Raw genomic sequence first — 26,260 nt, forward strand, 5'->3', positions numbered from 1 at the left:
GGTGTAAACTAGGCGATTATTGATTAAGCACTCACAAAAAATGATCAAAATAGCATTTTTGTCAAAATAAGTGGGGCGAGTTCCAAATTGCCGAGAGGCGGTGAAAGTTCAAATCCGACACTATTTATTTAAAATTTTACCTTTTTTTCTTTAACTCATTTTTGACTGACTGGTCCAAAATCATTTATTTACTTTTGCAACTGCCCTATTTGGGCCACGTTGTTTTGGGTGGTTACAAGAAATCCTATAAGAATCATCTATATCAATACAAGATCGTATAAGAAAAAAATTATCGATATCATTGACATATTACCAAAGACAGATATTAAATTGGCGTTTGTTTGTATACGCCTTAGGTGTCAAATTTACTTAGTAATAAAAGGTCATTGTGTCCTCTTTCTAAGTACTTTATTTTATTGTATATACCAACAATTCAGGATCAACTTTTTACATCTCAAAATGTAGTAGTTTGGTTACAAACTAGGAAACTAGTATCACAATATAATAGTATAAAGGACATTTAACAAAAAACCGAAATAAAATTGTGCAGGGCATTAAAACTGACCGTAAATAAATGCACTATTATTAAGTACAAAGGAGTAAAACAGGGTCAACATTCCACCTAATTTAAATCAATTGCCCTAGATATTCATAAGTACGTTTTGATAATCAGTCGTTGTTTTTTTTTTTGTTGTTGGGGGTTAATTTAACTAAAGCCCTTTACAAGATTAATAATTACCCTTCAAGTATACAGGGTGTAAAAGATTGTTTCATAATCCCTTTACACCCTGTGGCCCTCAATAAAATTACTACTAAGCGCGATTCAATTATATTAATTCAAGCAAAATAAAAGCTACTTACTGGGGGGTCAATAAAACATTTCTCGTTTAATACAAAGTTAAACGAATAATAATAATAATAATTTTCCAATACATGATGTCTTGTCATAAATAGCACCTGAGAAAATAGACTCAATATAGTTTGGTCGCATTGTCAGGAAGGCACTTTTCCTGAAAATACGACCCGACTCGCCTCTATCAAAAATAATAAAATTAAGATTCATCGTAATTATTGTTATCAAAAGGAATAATATGAAGGCTCATGACTTCTTACTTTTCTTACTAAAATTAAACAGCTTCCTCTTCTTCTTTTTTCCATCGCCCTCTTCGATCAAGGAGGAATCGGTCGAGCACACGTCGTCCTCTATTAGGGCCTTCTTGGGCACCTCCGGGACCTCTTGGAGGTTCAGCGGGCGACCTCGCGTCTCCAAATTGCCCTCGCACGAGGAACTTTTCGTTGCTTTCGGTAGTTCTTCCACGTGCATTTCTTGGGTTAACGATCGCGTGATTGTCTTTTGCGGAATCGTCGGGGGAGGTAGAGGAGGAGGTTTCACGTGGATACTCGATTGACTCGCCGATTTTGTGTGGGTCAGGTTCGGGTTCGATCTGTATATCAACTCCTCCGGGTAGGAACTAAAAATGAGGGTAAACTGTTGAAAAAGTGCTCAATTACTCGGAAAACGGTTGTATTTACAAGGAAAGTTGTAAAGGAACTAGTCAGCTTTTATATGAAATTAAAATTAATAAAACCGATAGAAATTTAACATTGTGTCAGCTTATCTTTGTCAATTTATTTACTGTTAATGTTAATATAAAATTAAAAAAAAAAACGTGAGAAAATATATACACATTATAAAAAAAACAACATTTCTTAAAAACGTATTTTTTAATAATTAAATGTAGAAAAAATAGGCTACGATGAAAATAGGGAAAATTAGGTTTGGACTTCACCTAGACTATATTATGAGAAAATTTATATTTATATTTAAAAAGCATAGGAACATCATAATCTAATGCCCAAACGGGCAGAAATTAAAGTCTTAAAGAAATGGGCCTAAATTTACCAAATACCCCCCTGATTCTAAAGCCCCTGGTAAATATTTTTTTTATTTAGTAGGTTCAAAAGAATAAACGTACTAACAATAATTTACCTCCCAAAATTGATTGCGGTAGCTAAAGTAGTTCCGGAGCTATTAAAAAAAAACTAGTTTTTAAAGGTTATCTTCAAAGAGCTCTAGCTCCCTGAGGAAGCTTTTCCGGACCCATGTTTATATGAACTTTTGTTTTTCTTTTGACGTTTTCTATCTGCCCTAGAAGTTTGTAACATGATCAACGGAACACCCTGTATAATTTGCCACAATATAAAATTTACCAGATGGAAAAAATCCAAAATTGTCGTCATGAGGGCAATTTCAAAACGTAACCGTTATACACCAATTAAATTAATGTTAAATGTTTTAAATATGTTGTCCGTCCATCAGCCAGTAGTGTTTAACGTTAAAAAAGTGTATTTTAATAACAAAGTGACAAATTAATAATATTTCGTGATCGTCCATAACTATAATACAAGTAATTGTACAGATTTTATACTATCTTATAAATATAACGCTACTGAAATGGTTAATTCCGTGCTGTTTTGTTAGAATTTAATAAATTACCGAATAACACAAAAATCTGTGATAACATCAATCAATTTAAACGCTTACTGAGAGCACATATTTTAAATTTGTTATTAAGTCTTATGTTTCAGTTTTATTAATTTTTTATGGTCATATTTAGTGTTTGAGTTCTTACTTATTTTTGTATTTTAAATTAGTGTTTATTACTTATAAGTATATCAATATTGTATTTATTATTTCAACTCACTGTAATTTATAATATGTATTATTATTGTTAATAATTGTAGTAGTAAGTTGTAGCAGCACTTTAGCATAAGTTTTGTTTGCAACACTATTTATTCAAACATTTTTTTTGTTAAATTTTGAATGCTTTTTTTTTAAATAAAGATTATTTGTATCTGTATCTAGACGAGTTTTAAAAATATTTGGATTTTTTAAAAGACTTTGATAGTATTGAGACTTTTGTAATCGCCTTACAAACTACTCAATAATTCCAAAACGGTTATATCTACAAGGAAACTTCTAACCACGTTTTTTGTGAAGAAACTCATCAGTTCTCATATAAAACCTATACACGAGTTTCTAAAATATTTAGACTTTTATAAAGCTTCCAGCAATATCAAGAATTGACCAACCACTTGACAAACTACTTAATAACTTCAAAATGGTGGCAGTTTCAAGGAAAGATTGAAAAAATATAGCATATAGCTGAAATACCTTCTGAAACTACCTAAAATTGAATAAATCATTGACTCAACCGCCTAGAATAATAAAATTACTTTTGACTCAATTGCCTGGAACGATTTTTAATAAACTGATGGTTCGATTGCCTAAAACGTGACTCAACTGCTTGGAATTAAAAATATATATAAGCATATTTCTTCCGGGCAGTTTTTCCAGAATTTTTATTTAAAATTTCAGGGAGTTAAGTGGTTTTACTATTCTAGGCAGCTGAAAATATATCTGGACATGCGATCAATTGCCTGGAATATTTAAATTGCTGCTGACTGCCTGATATGTAAGGAATCAATGACTTAACCGGCTGAAACTTTAAAAAATGGTTTTTTTTTTAGGCAGTTACCTTGACTAACCATTTCAATAACTTAAAAACGGATGCATCTAGAAGGAACTTTGTAATGTAATAACCTAATTGTAATAACCTTTTTGGTAAAGAAACTCATTAGCTTCATATGAAATTAAAACCAAGAAAATCTATACAACAGTTTTCTAAATATTTGAATTCTGGTAAAGCCTTTGCCAAAACCAAGATTTTTGCAATCCCTTGAGAAACTACTCAATAATTCCAAAGTGGTTGTATTTACAGGGAAACTTGTACGGACCTTTTTTGTAAAGAAACTCAACAGCTTTCATATAAAACAAAAATCAATAAAATCTACACAAGAGCTTCGAAAATATTTAGATTTTTGCTGATAAAGCCTTTGACAGTATCAACGTTTTTTTTTTTTTAATTGAGACACCGCCGAGATACTTTTACCTGAAAATGTTTGAATAATTTTATGGTTAGACTGCCTGAACTATAATAAATAAATGACCCAATTGTTTGGACTAAAAATAAAATTATTCCAGGCAGTTGAAACTATGCCTAGACATGCGTTCGACTGCCTGGAATAATAAAATTACTTTGACTCAATTGCTTGAATATGTCTGGAATAAATTAACTGTAATAGTGCCCGATATAAAAGGAATCAATGATTTAATCATCTGGAATAAAAGAAAAAGATTATTTCTTCGTGAAAATATTAGTAAATAATTTTTCAAAACTCATATTGAATTTTACGTGGTTTTTGAGTACCTACACCTTGCAATTTTTCCTAAACGATTAAAAGCAACTACTCAATAACCCCAAAACGGTTGCATTTACAAGGGATCTTGTAAGAATCTTTTTGGTAAGAAAACTCATCAGTTTTCACACGAAACTAAAATCTATAGGGGAGTTTCCAAAAAAATATTAAAATTTTTGTAAATCCTTTGACAATATCTGGATTTATCCTAAAAATATTTGGAATAATTTAACGATTAAACAGTCTAAAGCACAATGAATCAATGACTCAACTGCTTGGAATTAAAGTAATAAATTATTCCAGGCAGTTGAATCACAATAACTCGTCTAACTGAAAAATATAAAACAAAGAAATGTAGAAATGCGAATACAATATGAAGTCAAATATGAATAAAAAATATTGAATAAATTGAAAAATGTTAGACCTACTTAAAAGCGATCTATAGTCAATCAGTATTTGATGTCATCAAACAATGTATTATAATATTTAAAAGCATTGAAGGTAAAGGATCATTCAAATAATGACATATTCTGATCTTTAACATTAGATCCTATCACCAGCTTGTCAAAAGAGATATCTAGGTTGTTCGTTATTAACAATTTAGTAAACTAATAGTATTTAAATGTAAATTAGACCCTTAAGTTAGTTATATTTGCAATTTCAGGCAACTATATGATAGAGACTTATGTATCTCTTCCAGGCAGTTGAGTGGTTTCACTATTCCAGGCAGTTCAGAATATGACATGCCTAGACATGCGGTCAACTGCCTGGAATAATTAAATTACTTTGACTCTATTTTCTGAATATATCTGGAATAAATTAATTGACTACTAGACTGCCTAATGTCCAAGGAATCAATGACTTAACTGGCTGGAATTTAAAAAATCAGTATTTTTTCCAGGCAGTTACCTAGAACCTTGACTAACTATTTCAATAATAACTTAAAAACGGATGCATTTACAAACTAATTTTTTTTTAAAAACAGATTTTTTTAATTCCTTGACAAATTACTCGGTAACTCAAAAACGGTTGTATATAGGAGGAAACTTGTAAAGACTTTTTTGGTAAAGAAACTCGTTCGCTTTCATATGAACCTAAAACCAAAAAAAAATTATATAAGAGTTTTCAAAAATATTTGAATTTTTGTAATGCCTTTGCCAAAACCAAGATTTTCGCGATCCCTTCATAAACTACTTAATAATTCCATATCTATCGGTTGTATTTACAAGGAAACTTGTAATGACCTTTTTTGTAAAGAAACTCAACTGGTTTCATATGAAACAAATATCAATAAAATCACACAGGAGCTTCGAAGACATCAACATTTTTTCAAGTAAGATACAGCTGAGATACTTCCTGAACATTTTGGGGTAATTCAATGGTCAGAATGCCTGAACTATAATAAATCAATGACTCAATTGCTTGGACTAAAAATAAAATTATTCCAGGCAGTTGAGACTATGCCTACATGCTGGAATAATAAAATTACTTTGACTCAATTGCTTGAATATGTCTGGAATAAATTAACTGTAATAGTGCCTGATATGAAAGGAATCAATGATTTAATCGTCTGAAATAAAAAAATGATTATTTCTTCCAGGAGTTACGCTCGGAGGACCAAAAATCAAATGACTAAAATAAATTACAAAAAAATCAGAATTTAGAAAAAATAGGTGAAAATATTAGTAAATAATTTGGCAAAACTGATATTGAATTTTACGTGGTTTTTGAGTACACCTTACAAACTATTAAAAACTACTCGATAACCCCAAAACGGTTGCATTTAGAAGGGATCTTGTAAGAACCTTTTTGGTAAAGAAACTCGACATCTTTCATATGACTCGAAAAATACATCAATTTTCCCAAAGATACTGGTCATACGTTTTTATAAAAGGCAAAAACACTAAATCTATAGCATCACAGAAACATTTAATAAAACTACAAAGGTTTTTACATGTTTCGTCTGCTATAAACACTAAGCACCTAACATATAAATCCACAAAGCTTACAATTAATTAATTTAATAAGTACGAAGAACTCAACTAAACAATCAAAACACCTTATACATTCCAAAAATCAAACAATTTCTGTTGAATTTCCTTTCTTCGGGTCACCTCATCTTTATTATTATAGGCCTGATGATACTCTAGTAATGCGGGCGAAACATGTAACGTTTGCCGTTTTATTAAATGTATCTTTCTGTGATTTTGTGGATTTTGTGTTTTTGCCTTTTATTGAAAAAAATCTTTCATACGAAACTAAAACCTATACGCCAATTTTCAAAATATTTGCTTATTCTTGTAAAGCCTTTGATAGGATCGAGATTTTTCCAATTCCTTGACAGACTACTCAATAACTCCGAAATGGTTGCATTTACAAGGGAAGGTTGCTGAAATACCTTCTGAAACTGCCTAAAATATAATAAATTATTAACTTGACTGCCTAGAATAATAAAATTACTTTGACTCATATATATATTCCAGGCGATCAAGCCAGAATTTTTATTTAAAATTTCAGGGCTAAGTGGTTTCACTATTCCAGGCAGTTGAGAATATACTGCCTGGAATATTTAAATTATGTAGTTTGACTCTATTTCCTGAAGAAATATGGAATAAGTTAATGGACTGCTAGACTGCCTGATATGTAAGGACTCAATGACTTAACTTGAAAAATGATTATTTTTTTTTAGACAGTTACCTTGACTAACCATTTCAATAACTTAAAAACGGATGCATCTAGAAAGAACTTTGTAATGACCTTTTTGGTCAAGAAACTTATTAGATTTCATATAAAATGAAAAGCAGGAAAATTTATACAACAGTTTTCAAAATATTTAATTTTTTTTAAAGCCTTTGATAGAATCGAGATTTTTCCAATTCATTGACGAACCACTCAATAACTCCAAAACGGTTGCATTTACAACAAAACCTGTTTTGTAAAAAAACTCATCACCTTTCATATGAAACTAAAAATCAACGAGATCTATTGACAAGTTTCCTTAACTTTAACGGATTTTTCGAACTTTTCCTTAACGGATTTTTGTAAAACCTTTCGGCAGTATCCAAAATTGACTATGGTACCTGTAATTGGTAACTTGTAACAAATAAAGTTTTTCCACTTACGTTCCGCCAATTTGAAAGGAAAAATGTCCGCCGCCGTTATCGGCAACCTTCGAATCGTTGGCGTTCTCGTCTTGTTTCTCGTGGTCGCTACCGGACGTCTCGTCTTCGTTCAAGGAAGTCATGTGATGGTGCACTTCCGTATACGACGTAGAGCCTGGAACAATTAAGAGGGCGTCCGTATACCGCGAATCAAGAGGACACCGCAAGGTAAAAAGCGCATAAAAAATAAATACCTACCTTGAAGTGTTAAAAAGCGTGTGACGACGATGTCTAAGGAAATTCAACAATAAAAATGCCCTTCTACCATTGGACAGCTCATGTATGTATATTTTAAGTGAGGTTAAGTACAATAAATATATTAAATAAATAAATAAATAAATATTTTAACTGGGCATGCCACTAACAATAACTACACTCATACTCTATATTTATACATAAATAATGGCGAATAATTTAACGGAAGATTGAAAAAAAAATATCTTTCAGTAAAAGAATTTCAAACATTCATAATTTTTATCTCTTGTACTTTATTATAATTATTCATTTTAACTGTAAGTAAATTTAGAAATGTAATAATATCATCATGTAACTTTTATATATGCACAAAATTAATTATTAATTTATATTATCGACCTTAAGAAGAGATTATAATAGAAGTGTACGCTAAACCTCATTTAGCTGATTTATCCAACCTGATACTGTATCAAACATAACAGACAAAGACTCTATAATACAAGAGCTATGAAAGAAAAACACAATTTTCTTGTACGGTATGCAATATTCATTTGTCTATAGAACAATAAAAATTTAATTAAAATTCCCTGTTTTCATTCTATAAAGAAGAGTGTTAAGTACATATTTCGCCTGTTATGAAATAGTTACGGTTTTAAGGGAGTATTCGTTAATAGTTGTACCGAAATTGCGATAACCTTTATTAGAATTCGGAATGTACATCAACGAGTTCCACATTGTTCCATTGAGTGAGATATTCCTGACCTGGGTGCGACCGAGAGAGATAAACTTATAGCGAAAACGATGTGCCAAAGAAGGATAAATTACGTTAATGGATTAAAGATAATTAAGGTAAAGATAAATTTCAGCAAGCGTGCCATTAAATTATAACTAGATTCAATTTAATATTTCTGAATTTGACAATATTATTCAGGCAGACTAATTATTGATGATGAATTAAATGTGCATTAACACAGACACGTTATGTCCATTATATCCATATTATATCATCATCTCATAATAATTGTAAATTAATATGTAATTAATTGATTGATTAAATAAAAATAAATAAATGAATTTAGGAAAAAATTAGATATTACAATTACATTAAAAAAAAAGATTCTTTACAGGAATAATATATACAGGACTTCTAAGCTTACCAAGTTAAAGAGAAAGAGTCCAGGGTCAGCTCAGTCTATTAATTTGCAATAAAAAATCTCTTAGGCTTGGACACCCTAGATTCGATTAAGTTGATAATAGTTTGTCGTTGAATAATTATTTTTTCAGTTTAAAATTGACCAATTCAAGAGTAATTCAAGACCAATATCTTAGTTTTTTTAATCTCTGAAGTACTTCTATTTAGTGAAAATTTGGAGAAATTTGGATCATTTTTAAAGGAGTAATGGACCTTTTCGTTCAATAGATCCAAGCAAATGGGGAAATTTTCACCGTCAACTTTGACAGCCTGTAAAAAAATTTCTAATTAAAATATCAACTTGAAATATCTTCAAAGCATAAAGTGAAGTTCTCCTAACTATTTTGTGAAACTTTGGGGAAATTTGGATCATTTTTAAAGGAGTAATGGACTTTTTCGTTCTAAGGATCCAAGAAAATAGGGAAATTGTCACCGTCAACTTTGACAGCCTGTAAAAAATTTTCCAATTAAAATATCAACTTGAAATATCTTGAAAAACATAAAGTGAAGTTCTCCCAACTATTTCGTGAAACTTTGGGGAAATTTGGATCATTTTTAAAGAAGTAATGGACCTTTTCGTTCAATAGATCCAAGCAAATGGGGAAATTTTCACCGTCGTCTTTGACAGCCTGTAAAAAATTTTCCAATTAAAAGATCAACCTGAAATATCTTCAAAAACATAAAGTGAAGTTCTCCTAACTATTTAGTGAAACTTTGGGGAAATTTGGATCATTTTTAAAGGAGTAACGGACTTTTTCGTTCAATAGATCCAAGAAAATAGGGAAATTTTCACCGTCAACTTTGACAGTCTATAAAAAATTTTGTAATTAAAATATCAACCTGAAATATCTTCAAAAATATAAAGTGAATTTCTCCTAACTATTTAATGAAACTTTGGAAAAATTTGGATCATTTTTAAAAAAGTAATGGACTTTTCCGTTGAATAGATCCAAGCAAATGGGGAAATTTTCACCGTCATCTTTGAGAGCCTGTAAAAATTTTTCCAATTAAAATATCAACCTAAAATATATTCAAAAACATAAAGTGAAGTTCTCCTAACTATTTAATGAAACTTTGGGGAAATTTAGATCATTTTTAAAGGAGCAATGGACCTTTTTGTTCAATAGATCCAAGAAAATGAGGAAATTAAAATATCACCTTGAAATATCTTCAAGAACATAAAGTGAAGTTCTCCTAACCACTTAATACAACTTTGGGCAAATTTGGATAATTTTTAAGGGAATTATAGACTTTTTTGTACTGAGTGTCAAAAAAAAATTACACATTTTTGTCATTAAGTTTAACGGCTTGTAAAAATAAAAAAAAAGTTTTTTTTTAATGTAATTTAATTAAAAATTTGGAAAATTTTGAAAAAATCCAGATGTTTCCAAAAAAAACATGGAAATTAATTTATTAAAAAAAATGGAAATAATATTGTTAATTAATTAATATAGTCATTGTTTTATATACGTATAACAAAAATCTCTTTGTATATCTGTTGTATGTTCTTTAGTTTTTGAATAGAGTTTTATAATGTAATTACTTCTGTATTGGTGATTTTATTGTTTTATCTCATTTTCAAAAACTTTGATAACTACTTTGCTATTGAAGATAGAGACATGAATCAAAGACTGAAATGGAAACCGAGAAATGGAGTGTCTTTTGTAAAAGAGTAAAATTTTTTGAGAAATTAACGGTTTTTGGGAAAAATAAAAATTTCAGATTTTTAACATTTTTTTGTTTTGGCTAATTTTCAAAAAGTGTGATAACTTTTTTGCTACTTAAGGTAGAGGCATGAATCAAAGAGTGAAATGAAAAACGACGAATGGAGCATAATTTATAAAAGAGTAAATTTTTTTGAGAAATTTATAGTTTTTGAGAAAACCTCAAATTTTAGAATTTTTGCAGTTTCTTTTTTAGGTAATTTATAAAAATTTTTTTTGCTAGTGAAGATAGTTACAAATCAAAGAGTGTACGTCTATACAATCTAAGAGTACATTTATAAAAGATTTTTTTTTTTTAAAGTTAATGGTTTTTGAAGAAAACTCAAATTATATTTATTCCTTTTTGGCTAATTTCAAAAACTTTGATAACTTTTTTAATACTGAATATAGATACACGAATCAAGGACTGAAATGGAAAACGAGAAATGGAGTTTCTTTTGTAAAAGAATAAAATTTTTTGAGAAATCAACAATTTTTGAGAAAAACCCGAATGTAAGATTATTTACATTTTCTTGTTTTGGACCATTTCCAAAAACGCTGATAACTTCTTTGCTATTAAAGATAGAGACATGAATCAAAGAGCGAAATGGAAAACGACAAAGGGAGTATCATTTATAAAAGAACAAAATTTCCCGAGAAATGATCAGTTTTTGAGAAAAACTCAAATTTAAAATTTTTGTTTTAAACAATTTCCAAAAACGTTTTTCAAATCAAATCAAATCCTAGAGGTTGACACTGAATTATTACTTATATACTATTTGCTAAAAATGTCAATGTATCAAATATTCATTTATTTTCCTATTTATTTACAAGTGTGGAAATAAATCCTATTTTTCTACCCTATGACACTTTATTTACAATAAAGTCCTTACACCTTTCATTAAAAAATCGTAATCGTACTTATACTTTTCATTTTATATAGTAAGTTGTAAAATTTTGGTGCTAAATAATTAGCAAATTTATAGTTTTACGTTGATAACTTGTTTGCTATTAAAGATAAAGGCATGAATCAAAGACTGAAATGGACAACGATAAAATGACATAATCTGAATCAAAATGCCAAATTTATGAACAAAATTTTAAAAAAATTACTCAACCCTGTATCTTGGTTGTCTTCGACTTTGGAACTAGAAAAACTTCACTTGACCTCATCCTTTTTTTAAAAAAAGGAATCCTCTGTTAAATTATTTACCATTATTCATGGGACACCTTGTAGATTTTTTTCAATGTATGTATATATGGGGTTCAAATTGATTTTTCACTAGTGCGAGACACATGCAAGGACATTTTCGAGGAAATATTAGGGTTTTATAGTAAATCTCACTATTTACAAGAACTGTAGTAACTTTAAAAGGAAATTGCTTTTCAAATAACTTCATAGATGAATGATTCTTGTAGCTCAAAAAGGGTTCAAGTATATTGTGCCGGCCACAAGGCTAACTTTATCTAACTACATAGAACTCAAGAATACTGACCCCAAATCAGGCATACACTGAGAAAAATAAACTTTTAACAAAAAAGCTTAATGAAATATTAAGGCTTAAGGCCACTTCAATAACATCAGATCTATGTACTATAACTACAAACTTAAACAAAAGCATGCGTCACTTCTGATTTGACTACTAAAGGCAAAAAATAATAAAATACTGGCTATGCTACGAGTACATGCAAATAATAATAAAACCGAAGACTTTTAAATTAATCAGAATCCTCTTCGTAAGAGACCTGCTTACCTAATCCGTATACCGAGCCGGTGTCATCGTTCATATCCAAATCGTCCACGCTGTTCATACGAACTGAAAAAAAAAACCCGGACAATGTCTTTAAAATAACCTCCTACCCAAACACGTTCACGTACCTCCTAATCCGTTCAATGCAAGCCTGTTTTGCTTCTTGTAAAGTTCATTTTCCAATGTCTGCAATCCCGGATTGTTGCTGATAGGAAAACCGCATAAAAGTTCGATTTGTCTCCACCTGTGGGATTTTTCTTGTAGCTCGTAGGTGACCTCGTTTAGGGCACTGCGGGCCTCGACAATGGCCCGGTCCACGTCGTCTATGGCTTTACCGTGGGTCGACACGAACGCCCCGATCAAGCTCGAGCGTTTTTTTCTTAGTTTTTCACACTAAACCAACAAACAAAACACTTGAGGTAGAACGGTCGTTTTGGGTAGTTAGATAGGGCTGTTTTGCTCCAAATTAACTTTTTAATTATGTAAAATTTCACTGTTTCATAAATAATTATTGGAAGGTGCTTAAAAGAGTTTGGGGCTAAGGCGTGGCATTTCTTTCTCAATAATTTCCTATCGGAAGGATTCTTGTACCTCAAAAACTCACTAAGTTAGAAGCAATTTTGTCTGTAAAGTTCCAAGAGTGACCCAGTTTGAAGTTTTTAGAGGCAAATTGTAATATCAAGATTTTTATGGACTAGCGGACATTTTTGGCCATAGCTCAGGAATTATTTGGATTTTTTTAGTGATTTTTGCACACTAATAGAGAGAACTTCCTGAGGATTAATTTAATGGCAAAAACATGATTTTAAGTTGGGAATTTGAATAGTAAAAGCATTTTTGGTTGGGGTAAATATTTCTTAATAAATTTTCACTATTCTTCAGAATATTTTAAAGAAAAAATTGAAATATTCCAAAAGAAGTTTTACTCAAAGAAAGAGCACTTCCTTCTTAATAATTTCATATACGAACGATTTTTGTACCTCAAAAACTTAATGAGTTAGAGGCATTTTTGTCTGACAAGGTCCGAGGGCAACCCAGTTTGAAGATTTGACACACAAAACCTGTGACATGAAGATTATTATTCGTTTACGGACATTTTTGGGTATAACTTATGAACCACTTAAGATATTTTTATAATTCCTTCACACTAATATACAGAACTTTCTGAGGAAGGATTTAAGGATAAAAACATGATTTTAGGTATAGAATTTGGATATTTAGAGCAGATTTGGTTGGGGCAAATTTTTTTAAAACAAATTTTCACTATTCTTCAGAATATTTAAAAAAATAATTGATTTATTCCAAAAGAAGTTTTACTCAAAGAAAGAGCACTTCCTTCTTAATAATTTCATATACGAATGATTTTTGTACCTCAAAAACTGAGTGAGTTAGAGGCAAATTTGTCTGACAAAGTCCGAGAGCAACCCAGTTTGAAGATTTGACACAAAAATTGTGACATGAAGATTTTTATTCATTTGTAGACATTTTAGGCTATAACTTAGGAACCATTTGGAATATTTCCATGATTCTTTCACACTAATACAGACAACTTCCTGAGCAATGATTTAAGGGTAAAAACATGATTCTAAGTTAAGAATTTGAATAGTTAAAGCAGTTTTGGGGTAAATTTTTTCTTGCCAAATTTTCACTATTCACCAAAATATTTAAAGGAAAAATTGGGATATTCCAAAAAGAGTTTTATTAAAAAATGCACGTTTCCTTTTCAATAATTTAATACCATAAGGATTTTTGTATCTCTCAAAAACTCACTGAATTAGGGGCTATTTTATCAATCAAGGTCCAAGAGCTCTCAAAATTGGAGGTTTTAGAACATATATTGTGCCACCAATATTTTTATTATTATCATACATATTCGGGCATAACTTACGAATCACTCAAAATATTTTCATAATTCTTTCACGCTAATACATAGGACTTCCTAAGGAAGGATTTAAGGATAAAAACATGATTTTAGGTATAGAATTTGGATATTTAGAGCAGATTTGGTTGGGGCAAAATTTTTTTAACAAATTTTCACTATTCTTCAGAATATTTAAAAAAATAATTGATTTATTCCAAACGAAGTTTTACTCAAAGAAAGAGCACTTCCTTCTTAATAATTTCATATATGAACGATTTTTGTACCTCAAATATTGAGTGAGTTAGAGGCGATTTTGTCTGACAAGGTCTGAGAGCCACCCAGTTTGAAGATTGGACACAAAAGTTGTGACATGAAGACTTTTATTCGTTTGTAGACATTTTAGGCCATAACTTATGAACCACTTGGAATATTTCCATGATTCTTTCACACTAATACATAGGACTTCCTAAGGAAGGATTTAAGGGTAAAAGCGTATTTCTAGGCTAAGAATTAGGGTAGTTAGGGCAATTTTGGTTAAGGTCTCTTTTTTTACTAAGTTTTCCAGTAAAACTTCACTATTTTTAAGAATATTTCCATGAATAATTGGAATGTTTTTAAAAGGACTTGTGTCAAAAGAGGACATTAATTTTCCAATAATTTCATACCATAACGATACTTGTACCTCAAAAACTCAATGAGTTAGAGGGAATTTTGTCTGTACAGGTTCGAAAAACCACCCAGTTTGAAGTTCTGACATGTAAATTTTAATATCAAGATTTTTATTCATTAGTGGACATTTTTGGGCATAACTTAAGAACCACTTGGAATATTTCCATGATTTTTTCACACTAATACAGACAACTTTCTGAGGTTTGATTTAAGGGTAAAAACATGTTTCTAAGTTAAGAATGTGAATAGTTAAAGCAGTTTTGGTTGGGGTAAATATTTTTTAACAAATTTTCACTATTCTTCAGAATATTTTAAAGAAAAAAATTAAATATTCTAGAAGGAGTTCTACTAAAAAAAAGGCATTTCCTTCTTAATAATTTGATATATGAACGATTTTGGTACCTCAAAAACTTAATGAGTTAGAGGCGATTTTGTCTGACAAGGTCCGAGAGCCACCCAGTTTGAAGATTTGACACACAAAACCTGTGACATGAAGATTATTATTCGTTTACGGACATTTTTGGGTATAACTTATGAACCACTTAAGATATTTTCATAATTCCTTCACACTAATATACAGAACTTTCTGAGGAAGGATTTAAGGATAAAAACATGACTTTAGGTATAGAATTTGGATATTTAGAGTAGATTTGGTTGGGGCAAATTTTTTTTAATAAATTTTCACTATTCTTCAGAATATTTTAAAAAATAATTGATTTATTCCAAAAGAAATTTTACTCAAAGAAAGAGCACTTCCTTCTTAATAATTTCATATATGAACGATTTTTGTACCTCAAATATTGAGTGAGTTAGAGGCGAATTTGTCTGACAAGGTCTGAGAGCAACCCAGTTTGAAGATTTGACACAAAATCGTGACATGAAGATTTTTATTCGTTTGTAGACATTTTAGGCTATAACTTAGGAACCATTTGGAATATTTCCATGATTCTTTCACACTAATACATAGGACTTCCTAAGGAAAGATTTAAGGGTAAAAGCATGATTCTAGGCTAAGAATTAGGGTAGTTAGGGAAATTTTGGTTAAGGTCTCTTTTTTTACTAAGTTTTCCAGTAAAATTTCACTATTTTTGAGAATATTTTCAAGAATAATTGGAATGTTCTTAAAAGGACTTGTGTCAAAAGAGGACATTCATTTTCCAATAATTTCATACCATAACGATACTCGTACCTCGAAAACTCAATGAGTTAGAGGGAATTTTGTCTGTACAGGTTCGAAAACCACCCAGTTTGAAGTTCTGACATGTACATTTTAATATCAAGATTTTTATTCATTGGTGGACATTTTTGGCCATAACTTAGGAACCACTTGGAATATTTCCATGGTTCTTTCACACTAATACAGACAACTTTCTGAGGTTTGATTTAAGGGTAAAAACATGATTCTAAGTTAAGAATTTGAATAGTTAAAGCAGTTTTGGTTGGGGTAAATATTTCTTAACAAATTTTCACAATTCTTTAGAATATTTTAAAGAAAAAATTGAAATATTCCAAAAGGAGTTCTACTCAAAGAAAGAGCACTTCCTTCTTAATAATTTGATATATGAACGATTTTGGTACCTCAAAAACTGAGTGAGTTAGAGGCAAATTTGTCTGACAAAGTCCGAGAGCCACCCAGTTTGAAGATTTGACACACAAAACCTGTGACATGAAGATTATTATTCGTTTACGGACATTTTTGGGTATAACTTATGAACCACTTAAGATATTTTCATAATTCCTTCACACTAATATACAGAACTTTCTAAGGAAGGATTTAAGGATAAAAACATGATTTTAGGTATAGAATTTGGATATTTAGAGCAGATTTGGTTGGGGCAAATTTTTTTAACAAATTTTCACTATTCTTCAGAATATGGCAAAAAAAAATTGAAATATTTTAAAAGGAGTTTTACTCAAAGAAAGAGCACTTCCTTCTTAATAATTTCATATATGAACGATTTTTGTACCTCAAATATTGAGTGAGTTAGAGGCGATTTTGTCTGACAAGGTCTGAGAGCCACCCAGTTTGAAGATTTGACACAAAAGTTGTGACATGAAGATTTTTATTCGTTTGTAGACATTTTAGGCCATAACTTATGAACCACTTGGAATATTTCCATGATTCTTTCACACTAATACAGACAACTTCCTGAGGATTGATTTAAGGGTAAAAACACGATTCTAAGTTAAGAATTTCAATAGTTAAAGCAGTTTTGGTTGGGGTAAATTTTTTCTTGCTAAATTTTCACTATTCACCAAAATATTTAAAGGAAAAATTGGGATATTCCAAGAAGAGTTTTATTCAAAAATGGACGTTTCCTTTTCAATAATTTAATACCATAAGGATTCTTGTATCTCTCAAAAACTCACTGAATTAGGGGCAATTTTATCAATCAAGGTCCAGCTGTCAAATTTGGAAGTTTTAGAACGTATCATGTGTCATCAAAATCTTTATTATTAGCAAATATTTTTAGGCATAACTTAGGAACCACTTAAGATATTTTCATAATTTTTTCACACTAATACATAGGACTTCCTAAGGAAGGATTTAAGGGTAAAAGCATGATTCTATGCTAAGAATTAGGGTAGTTAGGGCAATTTTGGTTAAGGTCTCTTTTTTTACTAAGTTTTCCAGTAAAACTTCAATATTTTTGAGAATATTTTCATGAATAATTGGAATGTTCTTAAAAGGACTTGTGTCAAAAGAGGACATTAATTTTCCAATAATTTCATACCATAACGATACTTGTACCTCAAAAACTCAATGAGTTAGAGGGAATTTTGTCTGTACAGGTTCGAAAACCACCCAGTTTGAAGTTCTGACATGTAAATTTTAATATCAAGATTTTTATTCATTGGTGGACATTTTAGGCCATAACTTAGGAACCACTTGGAATATTTCCATGATTCTTTCACACTAATACAGACAACTTTCTGAGGTTTGATTTAAGGGTAAAAACATGATTCTAAGTTAAGAATTTGAATAGTTAAAGCAGTTTTGGTTGGGGTAAATATTTCTTAACAAATTTTCACTATTCTTCAGAATATTTTAAAGAAAAAATTGAAATATTCCAAAAGGAGTCTTACTCAAAGAAAGAGCACTTCCTTCTTAATAATTTCATATACGAACGATTTTTGTACCTCAAAAACTTAATGAGTTAGAGGGAATTTTGTCTGTACAGGTTCGAAAACCACCCAGTTTGAAGTTCTGACATGTAAATTTTAATATCAAGATTTTTATTCATTGGTGGACATTTTAGGCCATAACTTAGGAACCACTTGGAATATTTCCATGATTCTTTCACACCAATACAGACAACTTCCTGAGGATTAATTTAAGGGTAAAAACATGATTCTAAGTTAAGAATTTGAATAGTTAAAGCAGTTTTGGTTAGGGGAAATATTTCTTAAAAAATTTTTACTATTTTTCAGAATATGTTACAGAAAGAATTAGAATATTTTGAAAATAGTTTTACTCCAAGAAAGAGCATTTATTTTCCAATAATTTCATATCAGAACGATTCTTGTACCTCAAAAACTCACTGAGTTACAGGCAATTTTGTCTGTAAAGTTCCAAGAGCAACCCAGTTTGAAGTTTTTAAAGGCAAATTGTAACATCAAGATTTCTGTTCATTAATTGACATTTTTGGGCATAATTTAGAAACCACTTGAAATACTTGCATGATTCTTTTACACTAATACGTAGGACTTCCCAAGGAAGCATTTAAGGGTAAAAACGTGATTCTAGGATAAGTATGAGGGTAGTTAGGGCAAGTTTGGTTGAAGTGGCCTTTTTACCAAGTTTTTCAGTTAAACTTCATTATTTTTGAGAATATCTTCATGAATAATTGGAATGTTCTGAAAACGACTTGAGGAAGGATTTAATGATAAAAACATGACTCTAAACCTAGAGTATTGAATCATAAACGCATTTTTGTGCATAACGAAAAAAACGACACATTTAAGCCATCATTAGATCAAAAAAAAACTGAACTGTTACTCACAGCTTCTCTAGCTTGCTGCAGTTGCTTTTCGGCTGCGATCTTCTTCTTCTCGTAATTCTTCTGTTCCAGCTCGTAAGTCATTTGCAGCAATGGTTGTAAATTAATCGGGGCCATGTAGCAAGAGTTTTTAAAAGCGGCCTGGGTAAGTTCCAACTGAGCCTTGAGAGACTACAAACAGACAATATGAACAAAAATTTATTTAGTATACAATTTCCGTTGCTAATACCTTAATTTCCTCTTTGTACTGGGTGATGTCGGTTTCGCAACTCAAACTGCTCAGATCACCTTTGGAGTCTTGCAGCATCCGTTCCAGGTTCCGTTTCTCGGATATGGCGGCGTCCTCCGCTTGTTTCGCCTCCTCCAGTTGCTTCTGCAACTTTTCCAGGGCCTGTTCGGAGTTTTGTAGACTGTCCATGTCCCGGTTCATGCGGTTCAGGTGGTTTTTGAACTTTTTGTTTTGCTGGTAGGCCAACCAGCTGCCCAGGAGCACCACTATGCCCGACAGCACTAACGTTATATCTTTCCAAGTAATTCCATCTAAGCACAACAAGAACAATAACATAAAAACCAGTGGAAAAAATCTAACACACAATCGGCACAAACCGTCTTTCATTATACCGAAACAGACTCGGTCCGACGGTATATTATTAAATAAAATTCATTGAATAATAATAATGAGTTATTGTTGACCCACGCGGATTATTCAACCCGTTGGACGGATTAATAATAATTAAATGCGCGAAAATAGAAATTACCTTTGGGCGGTCCGAACAGGACCACGTCCATGGCCTTGAGCGAGATTTTGTGCTTGTGAATCGGATCTTTTATGCCCAGGAAGTTCAGATAGTTGGCGCTGTTTACCGCCAATCTGCAATTTTTATTTAAAATTTATAAATTAGTGGTGTCTTGTGTCTGCTAAAGAGAACCGTTTGTTCCTTGCCCCTAAAGATTAATCAAATAGAATTCGAAACGTTGACAAAGAACAAATGGTTTTTTTTAGCACTAGAGATATTGGTCCTGCTTTATGGACAATCACATCCAGTTCTGTTGGTCCTTTCAGTCATTCAGTTTTCATTTAATTATTGTATTTTTAAGGAAATTGTTTTGATTCTATGTTTTATAGGTCCCTCGAGTCAAAATGTGCATCAATATACCTACTAGTCAATACAGTCGTTTTATTGGCTTTAAGGTATAATTTTGTTAGAATATGTACTGGTTTTTAAATTTATTTTAGAATCTTATTTCTGCAAGTCAATATTTTCTGATTGGTTAATTCTGATTTTTCTGAGAAGTCTTTATCTACACTGACACTTATTCAAAATTGAGTGCAAAGATTTCAAGGGCGTATTTACCAGCCAAAAATAAGAACTTTTATTCATATAAATGTATGTCCTAACTTGCTTCGCTTTCTAGATACAAAGTGTAAAAGTTTTTTAGTGTAGCGACTCATCTGCAGATAGGGAATTTATTTAATCAGGCATAATATGGCAAATCCGCTACCGTGCAAAATGCTTGCCAAGAATTTAAAAACACTGGTCTTTGGCCTATTGCTTCCGATATCTTTCCAGAATACATGTTTCAGCCTGGCGAGACAACAAACGTTTCAATAATGACTCCTGAACCTATGTCCATAGAGATATCAGCAAGCTCAAGATCTGATAATAATGAAATTGCTTCTACCCTACCAGATGAAATAATCCGTGATAAAGAGAAGCCTGGACCCTCTAAAGATGCTTTGCTCGTTCCGCTCGAAGTTTTATCACCTATAGAGGTCAAGGAAAGAGAAGATCAAAGAAGCAACTCATTTAGTCCTCACTTCTACGCCAAATATGGTAAAGGTAAAAGCCAAAAATGACACTAAAGTCGTCTCCGAAACAAAAAAGAGAAGGGTTACAAGAACTGTATTTAATTACAATGAGAATGACAAAGAATTAATGAATGAACAACATTTTATTTTCAGTTTTCCTTACAATTAATATTTACAATATGACAACCAAGAACTATACTAAGTGTGTGACTAGCACTCCTGATATGCTGGCGAAGCAGCGAGTGCCGATGAACCCCCGGAATGGAGGCAGGCGTTGTTATGCCTTGGGGTTGGCAGGGATTGCATCGAGTAGCGGGGAAGGGAAGACTCCCGTCTCCGAGGTAAGAACCTTTATACGGGAATTAAATAGTTCGGACGGCCACGAATAGGGGAGGACTTTCAGAGCAGTTTCATGACGTATTCTTTTAATTACTAGAGGAAAAATTGATTGAAAAAACCTCTTTAGTATTCTCAGGTACCGTAGCACAAAAACGGTTTGCCTCAATGGCCTTACGGACGCTGTGAGCTTTGTTCACAGACAGATCACTTAGACACCCTGCAAGTCTATTGGGTCTGTCATGCCAAGTGTCACAGAAAAGTGATTGTTTGGGAGTTGTCGGTTGTGACTGTACTAAAGAGGAGGGGAGTAAATAGAGAGTCTTTTGTATATAGGGCCATGAATTGTGGGGTTTAGGGGATCATGTCGGACGTTAGTGATATTTCTGGTAAGCTCCGAAACTTAGGCGTAGAAGTTTTCAGATATTCTGTCAATATAGTCTGTGAGGTATTCTATTCCTGTTACGTTGTGTAAGTCCCTTAGTCTGGTGTAAATGGGGGATGATGTGCAGCATCTAAGGATATTATTTTACATGATTTGGAGCCTACTTCGTTGTTTGTCCGACATGCTCACCCATACCGGCGCTCCGTAAGTAATTACGGGTTGGACGGATGATGGCTTTATACAATTTTAATTTGTTTTCTGTGCTTAGGGGTGAGTTTGGGGCTATTAATGGGTGGAGTTGTTGTTGGGCTAGGAATGCTTTTTGGATGAGGAATGAGGTGTTGTGGTGGAAGGTAAGTCTGGGATCAAGTAAGATACCAAGGTACTTGACTTTTTGGGTGGGGTTTATGGGGGTGTTATTGATAATTAGAGGATCAAGGATGCGGTTATGGGTGAATTTTCGGGAGAGGATCATCAATTCTGTTTTTTGCGGATTGATTTTTAATTTCCATTTTTGGTAGTATGGAAGCAGTAGAGAGAGGTGTGTGGAGATTGTGGATTTTGCAGCCGGGGCGAAATAGGATTGGGCATAAATGTTGGTGTCGTCAACATATTAGGCTATTTTGGTGGTGGAGAGCTTAGGAATGTCAGAGGTGTGGGCTATGTATAGGAGGGGGGATAAGACTATGCCCTGGGGGACCCCTGCAAGCAGATTTCTGGGGGTGGATAGGGCGTTTTCTATTTTTACTTGGAAGGTTTTTTTTTTATGGTAAACACAAGCACAAGAGGAAAGTCCTATGTCACTCTTGGAGTGGTGCTTGCGCGAAGATATTTGTGGGCATTTATCTTGAATCGCTGTAGGTTATATGCGTCGGGAAATATGTGAGGTGGACGTTCCACAAAGAAGATGTTCTCCAGATGAATGAGTCCCGATACAGCGACGTTCTTGGGGTAGGCAGGTGGACTCGATGTTGATGAGCCGCCACTGCTAGACGCGTCCTTCTTGCCGAAATAGCCCTGGGTGGAATCAGGCCTGCCAGCTCAGAGGAGCACTTACCGTGATAATAACGGTAGAATAAACAGAGATCAGCCACCTTTCTCCTGTGCTCCAGACTATCCAGACTCTTTGTCAGTTCTGGTTTGTCGATAAGACGAATAGCTCTCTTCTGTATAGAATCTAGCAGCTTTAAACTATGTTTGGGTGCAGAGCTCCAGACATGCGAGCAATACTCGAGGGAAGGGCGTATTTGAGCCTTATAAAAAGTCAGCAGCTGTTCTGGTGTATACAGTTTTTTCGTTTTGAAAAGCACTCCGAGTTTTTTGGAAGGTGCGGTTTGTTCAGTAAGAGTGGATTAGTGAGATTAGGTGGAGAGGGAAGTTCAGGTTAAAGAGTTTATAGATCAACCCCAATTGCCATAGCGAGTCAAACGCCTGCTCCATATCGATTAGCAACATCGCAGTGTTCATTTGCCTGTTGAAACCCGTCAATACGTCCTGAACAATTTTGGCTGACAGTAATGTGGTGCTATGACCAGGTCTGTAGCCAAACTGCTCTGCGGGTATTATGTTAAGGTTTTCCACTACTTTGCTGATCCTCGAATGGAGAATGCGCTCTGTAAGTTTGGCTAGGGAATTGATTAGTGAGATAGGGCGATACAAGTTGGGTAGGGAAGGATTTTTATCTGGCTTAAGGATTGGGATTATTGTGGCGTTTTTCCATTGTTTGGGAAAGTGCTGCAATAAGATTATTGCATTGATTATGTGCATCAGCATTGATTATGTGAATGACAAAGATGATGAAGATCCATTCACAAGTGATATGCAAATTGACGAAGACGATTGCCCTTGTATATATTGCAACGACCTGTATTCGCGTTCGAAACCTGGTGAGAACTGGTTACGATGTAAGGTATGTTCACAGTGGGCTCATGCTATTTGCGCCGCGACGTGCCTCAAAAGGCAAAAATGTTTATTTGTGAACTATGTATTCCTGATTCAAAGTAGTTTTGGTGTATGTCATTTTATCCATAGTTCCCCTACCAATTAAAGATTTTAAGCGAAGGGTGCAGCATTATCTAATAAACAATGCATTCTATTCTTTTGACAAGTATCTTAAAGTATTTTATTTAAGTATTCGGCTAATATGAATTATTATTTGTTATTGTTTTAATAGTTTATATTACTTGTTGGAATGTAGCAACATATCATATTATTGACTGTACTATTTCTGTTATGAAATATTATTTTGTATTTGAATCTCTTTGTTTTGTAATGGAGTTGATCCTGTAAATAAAGAATAAACTGTTTGATTTTCAAATGTAAGATTTGGCGGTAAAGTTAAAAGTTTTGGCTGTGTAAGTACATGAATTGGTTTGAATAGTATTTACTTCTACTAATTTTTAATACTATTAAAAATGTACACTGTTGACGCATTATTATAAATAAATAAAATTTACCTGTTATTAATAATTATTTAACCATGATCGAGAAAAAAGGTTTCATTATGTAATAAATACTACATAAGCGGAAGGACAAATTACACATTATAATCACATGAATGTAACCAAAATAATACTTTTAATGTTTGTTTATATACAGTCTCTTAAATAATTTACAGTGATTCACTATGGTGCCTTTCTAACTGTTAATTGCAAAAAATGTGGCAAAAATTGTGCCATAAAAATGCCTTCTGTATTTAAAATTTATGGCATTCTTATCACTCTGACAAGGATTTTTACAATTTTATAGTTCAGAGTTTTATGGTTCTTTGCCATTTAAATATTTTAATACTTACAGGCAATTATTAACAGAGCCTTCATAAATCCCAGGGATTCAAAGAGAAAAGTCCCTCCCTGTACTGCCCCAACCTAACCTAACTTCTATTACGATAAACCTTAAGTAAGAACCACAGTTAAAGAAATAAAACAGGTAGGTACTAAATAAGCCCTATATATCCCTTGCCTACACCCGATATGCAAAAAATTAATTACATTCAAACTCTACTTACCTGGGCAAATTGGCCCCCTTAACCTTATGCTGTACAAAATTTGGCACATATTGAGGCAAATGCACATTATTGACCAACCAATCGGTAGTTTGCTCCACAGTCCAATTGTGCACCTCGGACTTCAGCCAGGCCTCCCACAATTCCTTAACCGAGATATGCATATCGTTATTCTTGTGGAAGGCCCTCTGTCTCTTTTCGGCTCCCGAAGCATACTTCAGCTCTTCTTTGAGAAACTACGATACATCAAACATTAAAAAAACAAACGATTAATAATATGAAATTGGGACTTACATCATCGGACTCTGCATAATCGATGTTACCATCTTCGTCGTCGTCCAACTGTTTGTGCAAAGTGACTATTGCTTCTAGTCCGTGTTTGTCGCTGGCCGCCATGGACAGACATGCGAAATCGTCGTAGCTACAGCTATCGAAGGCGTGCACTTGACCTGAAAAAGTCACATTAAACAATTAAATAGTGGAAATATTAAGTGCGTACTTTCGGCGAATAAATAATTGTCGCCGTACGAGGAACTTCTTTGAACAGGAGGGGCCGAGGTGCCGCTGGGTTTCAGTGTGTCGCTCAGACCGCTAGCACGCACCGTTTCGCCCCACACGTTCATCACCAGCCATATTATCATAAGGGTTTTATAATACATCGTTAGTTTGGTGTAAACAGTTAAAAAATAAAATGGGACAATTATTGGTTCATTTTGATTGTTTTCTTTTTTGGGTGAAATTTTGACAGTTGATGTGACAGTGACAAGGAGGTGTCACTGTCACTGTCACCTCCCACTGCCGACCAGCGGTTTAAGGTATACGGGGTGCACATGAATAGTATTTTTATACAAGGGGAGAGCAATGCGAACTTAATAAATATAGCTGGACTGCCAAAACATTAAAAAATAAATGGCCGCTACGAGGTGGCCGCCATTTTACGTGATGTTGGTCACCCTGACAAATTCGAGTGAGGCCAATAGGCAGGGAAACAAAACAATTAATGTTTGGAGGTTATGTTGACAAAAACGAAATAGAAAGTTAAATTTAAGAGAGTTGCATTAGTTCTGGTATTTTTCTTGTACTTGTTTAAGAATTTCGTTAAAATTTACGAAGTGGCAATTAATTTGGGATAGATGTTTTATTGGTCTCATAAACTTGTATCTTATGAATCCTAATACCACCTAAAAATGATGGTGTTCATTTAAATTGTCGAAATTAAAAATAAAGGTTATTAAAACCCTATCATTTGCTATTTATTATACTTTTTTCAACAATTCTAATCTGTGGCACATATGTTTTGAAAACAATAGTTACGTTTACAACGCGTCTACCAATTATTAATTAATACTTGGACTTTACCAAAATGGTACAGGTACTTGGTACTTTACTAAATTGGATAAGTTTATCATTTTATTGGATGTTACCTTAGCAAGTTTTTATTTAGAAAAATAAAGAAGAAAAAGAGAAGGACAAGTTTAAGAAAAAAATCGAAAGGGGAGGGGTATACCCGAAAAAAATTTGAAGGCCTATATCTCGGCTTCTATGGGAGCTATCGGGAAAGTTCCAACGGTTTTCTCTTAGTTTCGTCGTTCTGAATCCAACGAGACCATCCGCAAGGTCGTAGCTCTAATAGTAGCTGAGATATCGCATTTTTGGAGCCCATTTTTGGCCTCAAAAACGGACGTCGAAAACGACTTTTTCAGGATTTTCAAAGTGCTCTCATTCCCTTAGTTCTGCTCGGATCCTGTTATAACCCGGTGTTTTCGTAATCTAGATGACCCAAATAAGACGCTGATATATTTAGTTTGATTTCGAAAAAAATCAATTTTTGGTGAAAAAATCGATACGGGGGGGTATACCCGAAAAATGGAAAAGTCCAAACTTTGAAGGTCGATATCTCGGCTTCTATGGGAGCTATCGGGAAAATTCCAA

The 26,260-nt window shown here is 32.8% G+C and overlaps 1 protein-coding gene across 1 annotated transcript; it reads right to left on the reverse strand.

Moving 5' to 3' along the window:
* Window positions 1–386: 386 nt before the first annotated feature.
* On the reverse strand, window positions 387–25,091 carry LOC126736050 (stromal interaction molecule homolog). Its single transcript, XM_050440248.1, has 10 exons — window positions 24,828–25,091; window positions 24,623–24,777; window positions 24,332–24,564; window positions 19,552–19,664; window positions 19,023–19,333; window positions 18,797–18,964; window positions 12,391–12,655; window positions 12,266–12,328; window positions 7,383–7,536; window positions 387–1,472 (listed from the first exon to the last, which is right to left on the reverse strand). The coding sequence occupies exons 1-10, from the start codon at window positions 24,985–24,987 to the stop codon at window positions 1,100–1,102; spliced, it is 1,995 nt and encodes a 664-aa protein (XP_050296205.1). The 5' UTR covers window positions 24,988–25,091; the 3' UTR covers window positions 387–1,099.
* Between the last annotated feature and the right edge of the window lie 1,169 nt (window positions 25,092–26,260).

Source organism: Anthonomus grandis, chromosome 5 (assembly GCF_022605725.1).
Source record: "Anthonomus grandis grandis chromosome 5, icAntGran1.3, whole genome shotgun sequence".
NCBI classification, from domain to species: Eukaryota; Metazoa; Arthropoda; class Insecta; order Coleoptera; family Curculionidae; genus Anthonomus; species Anthonomus grandis.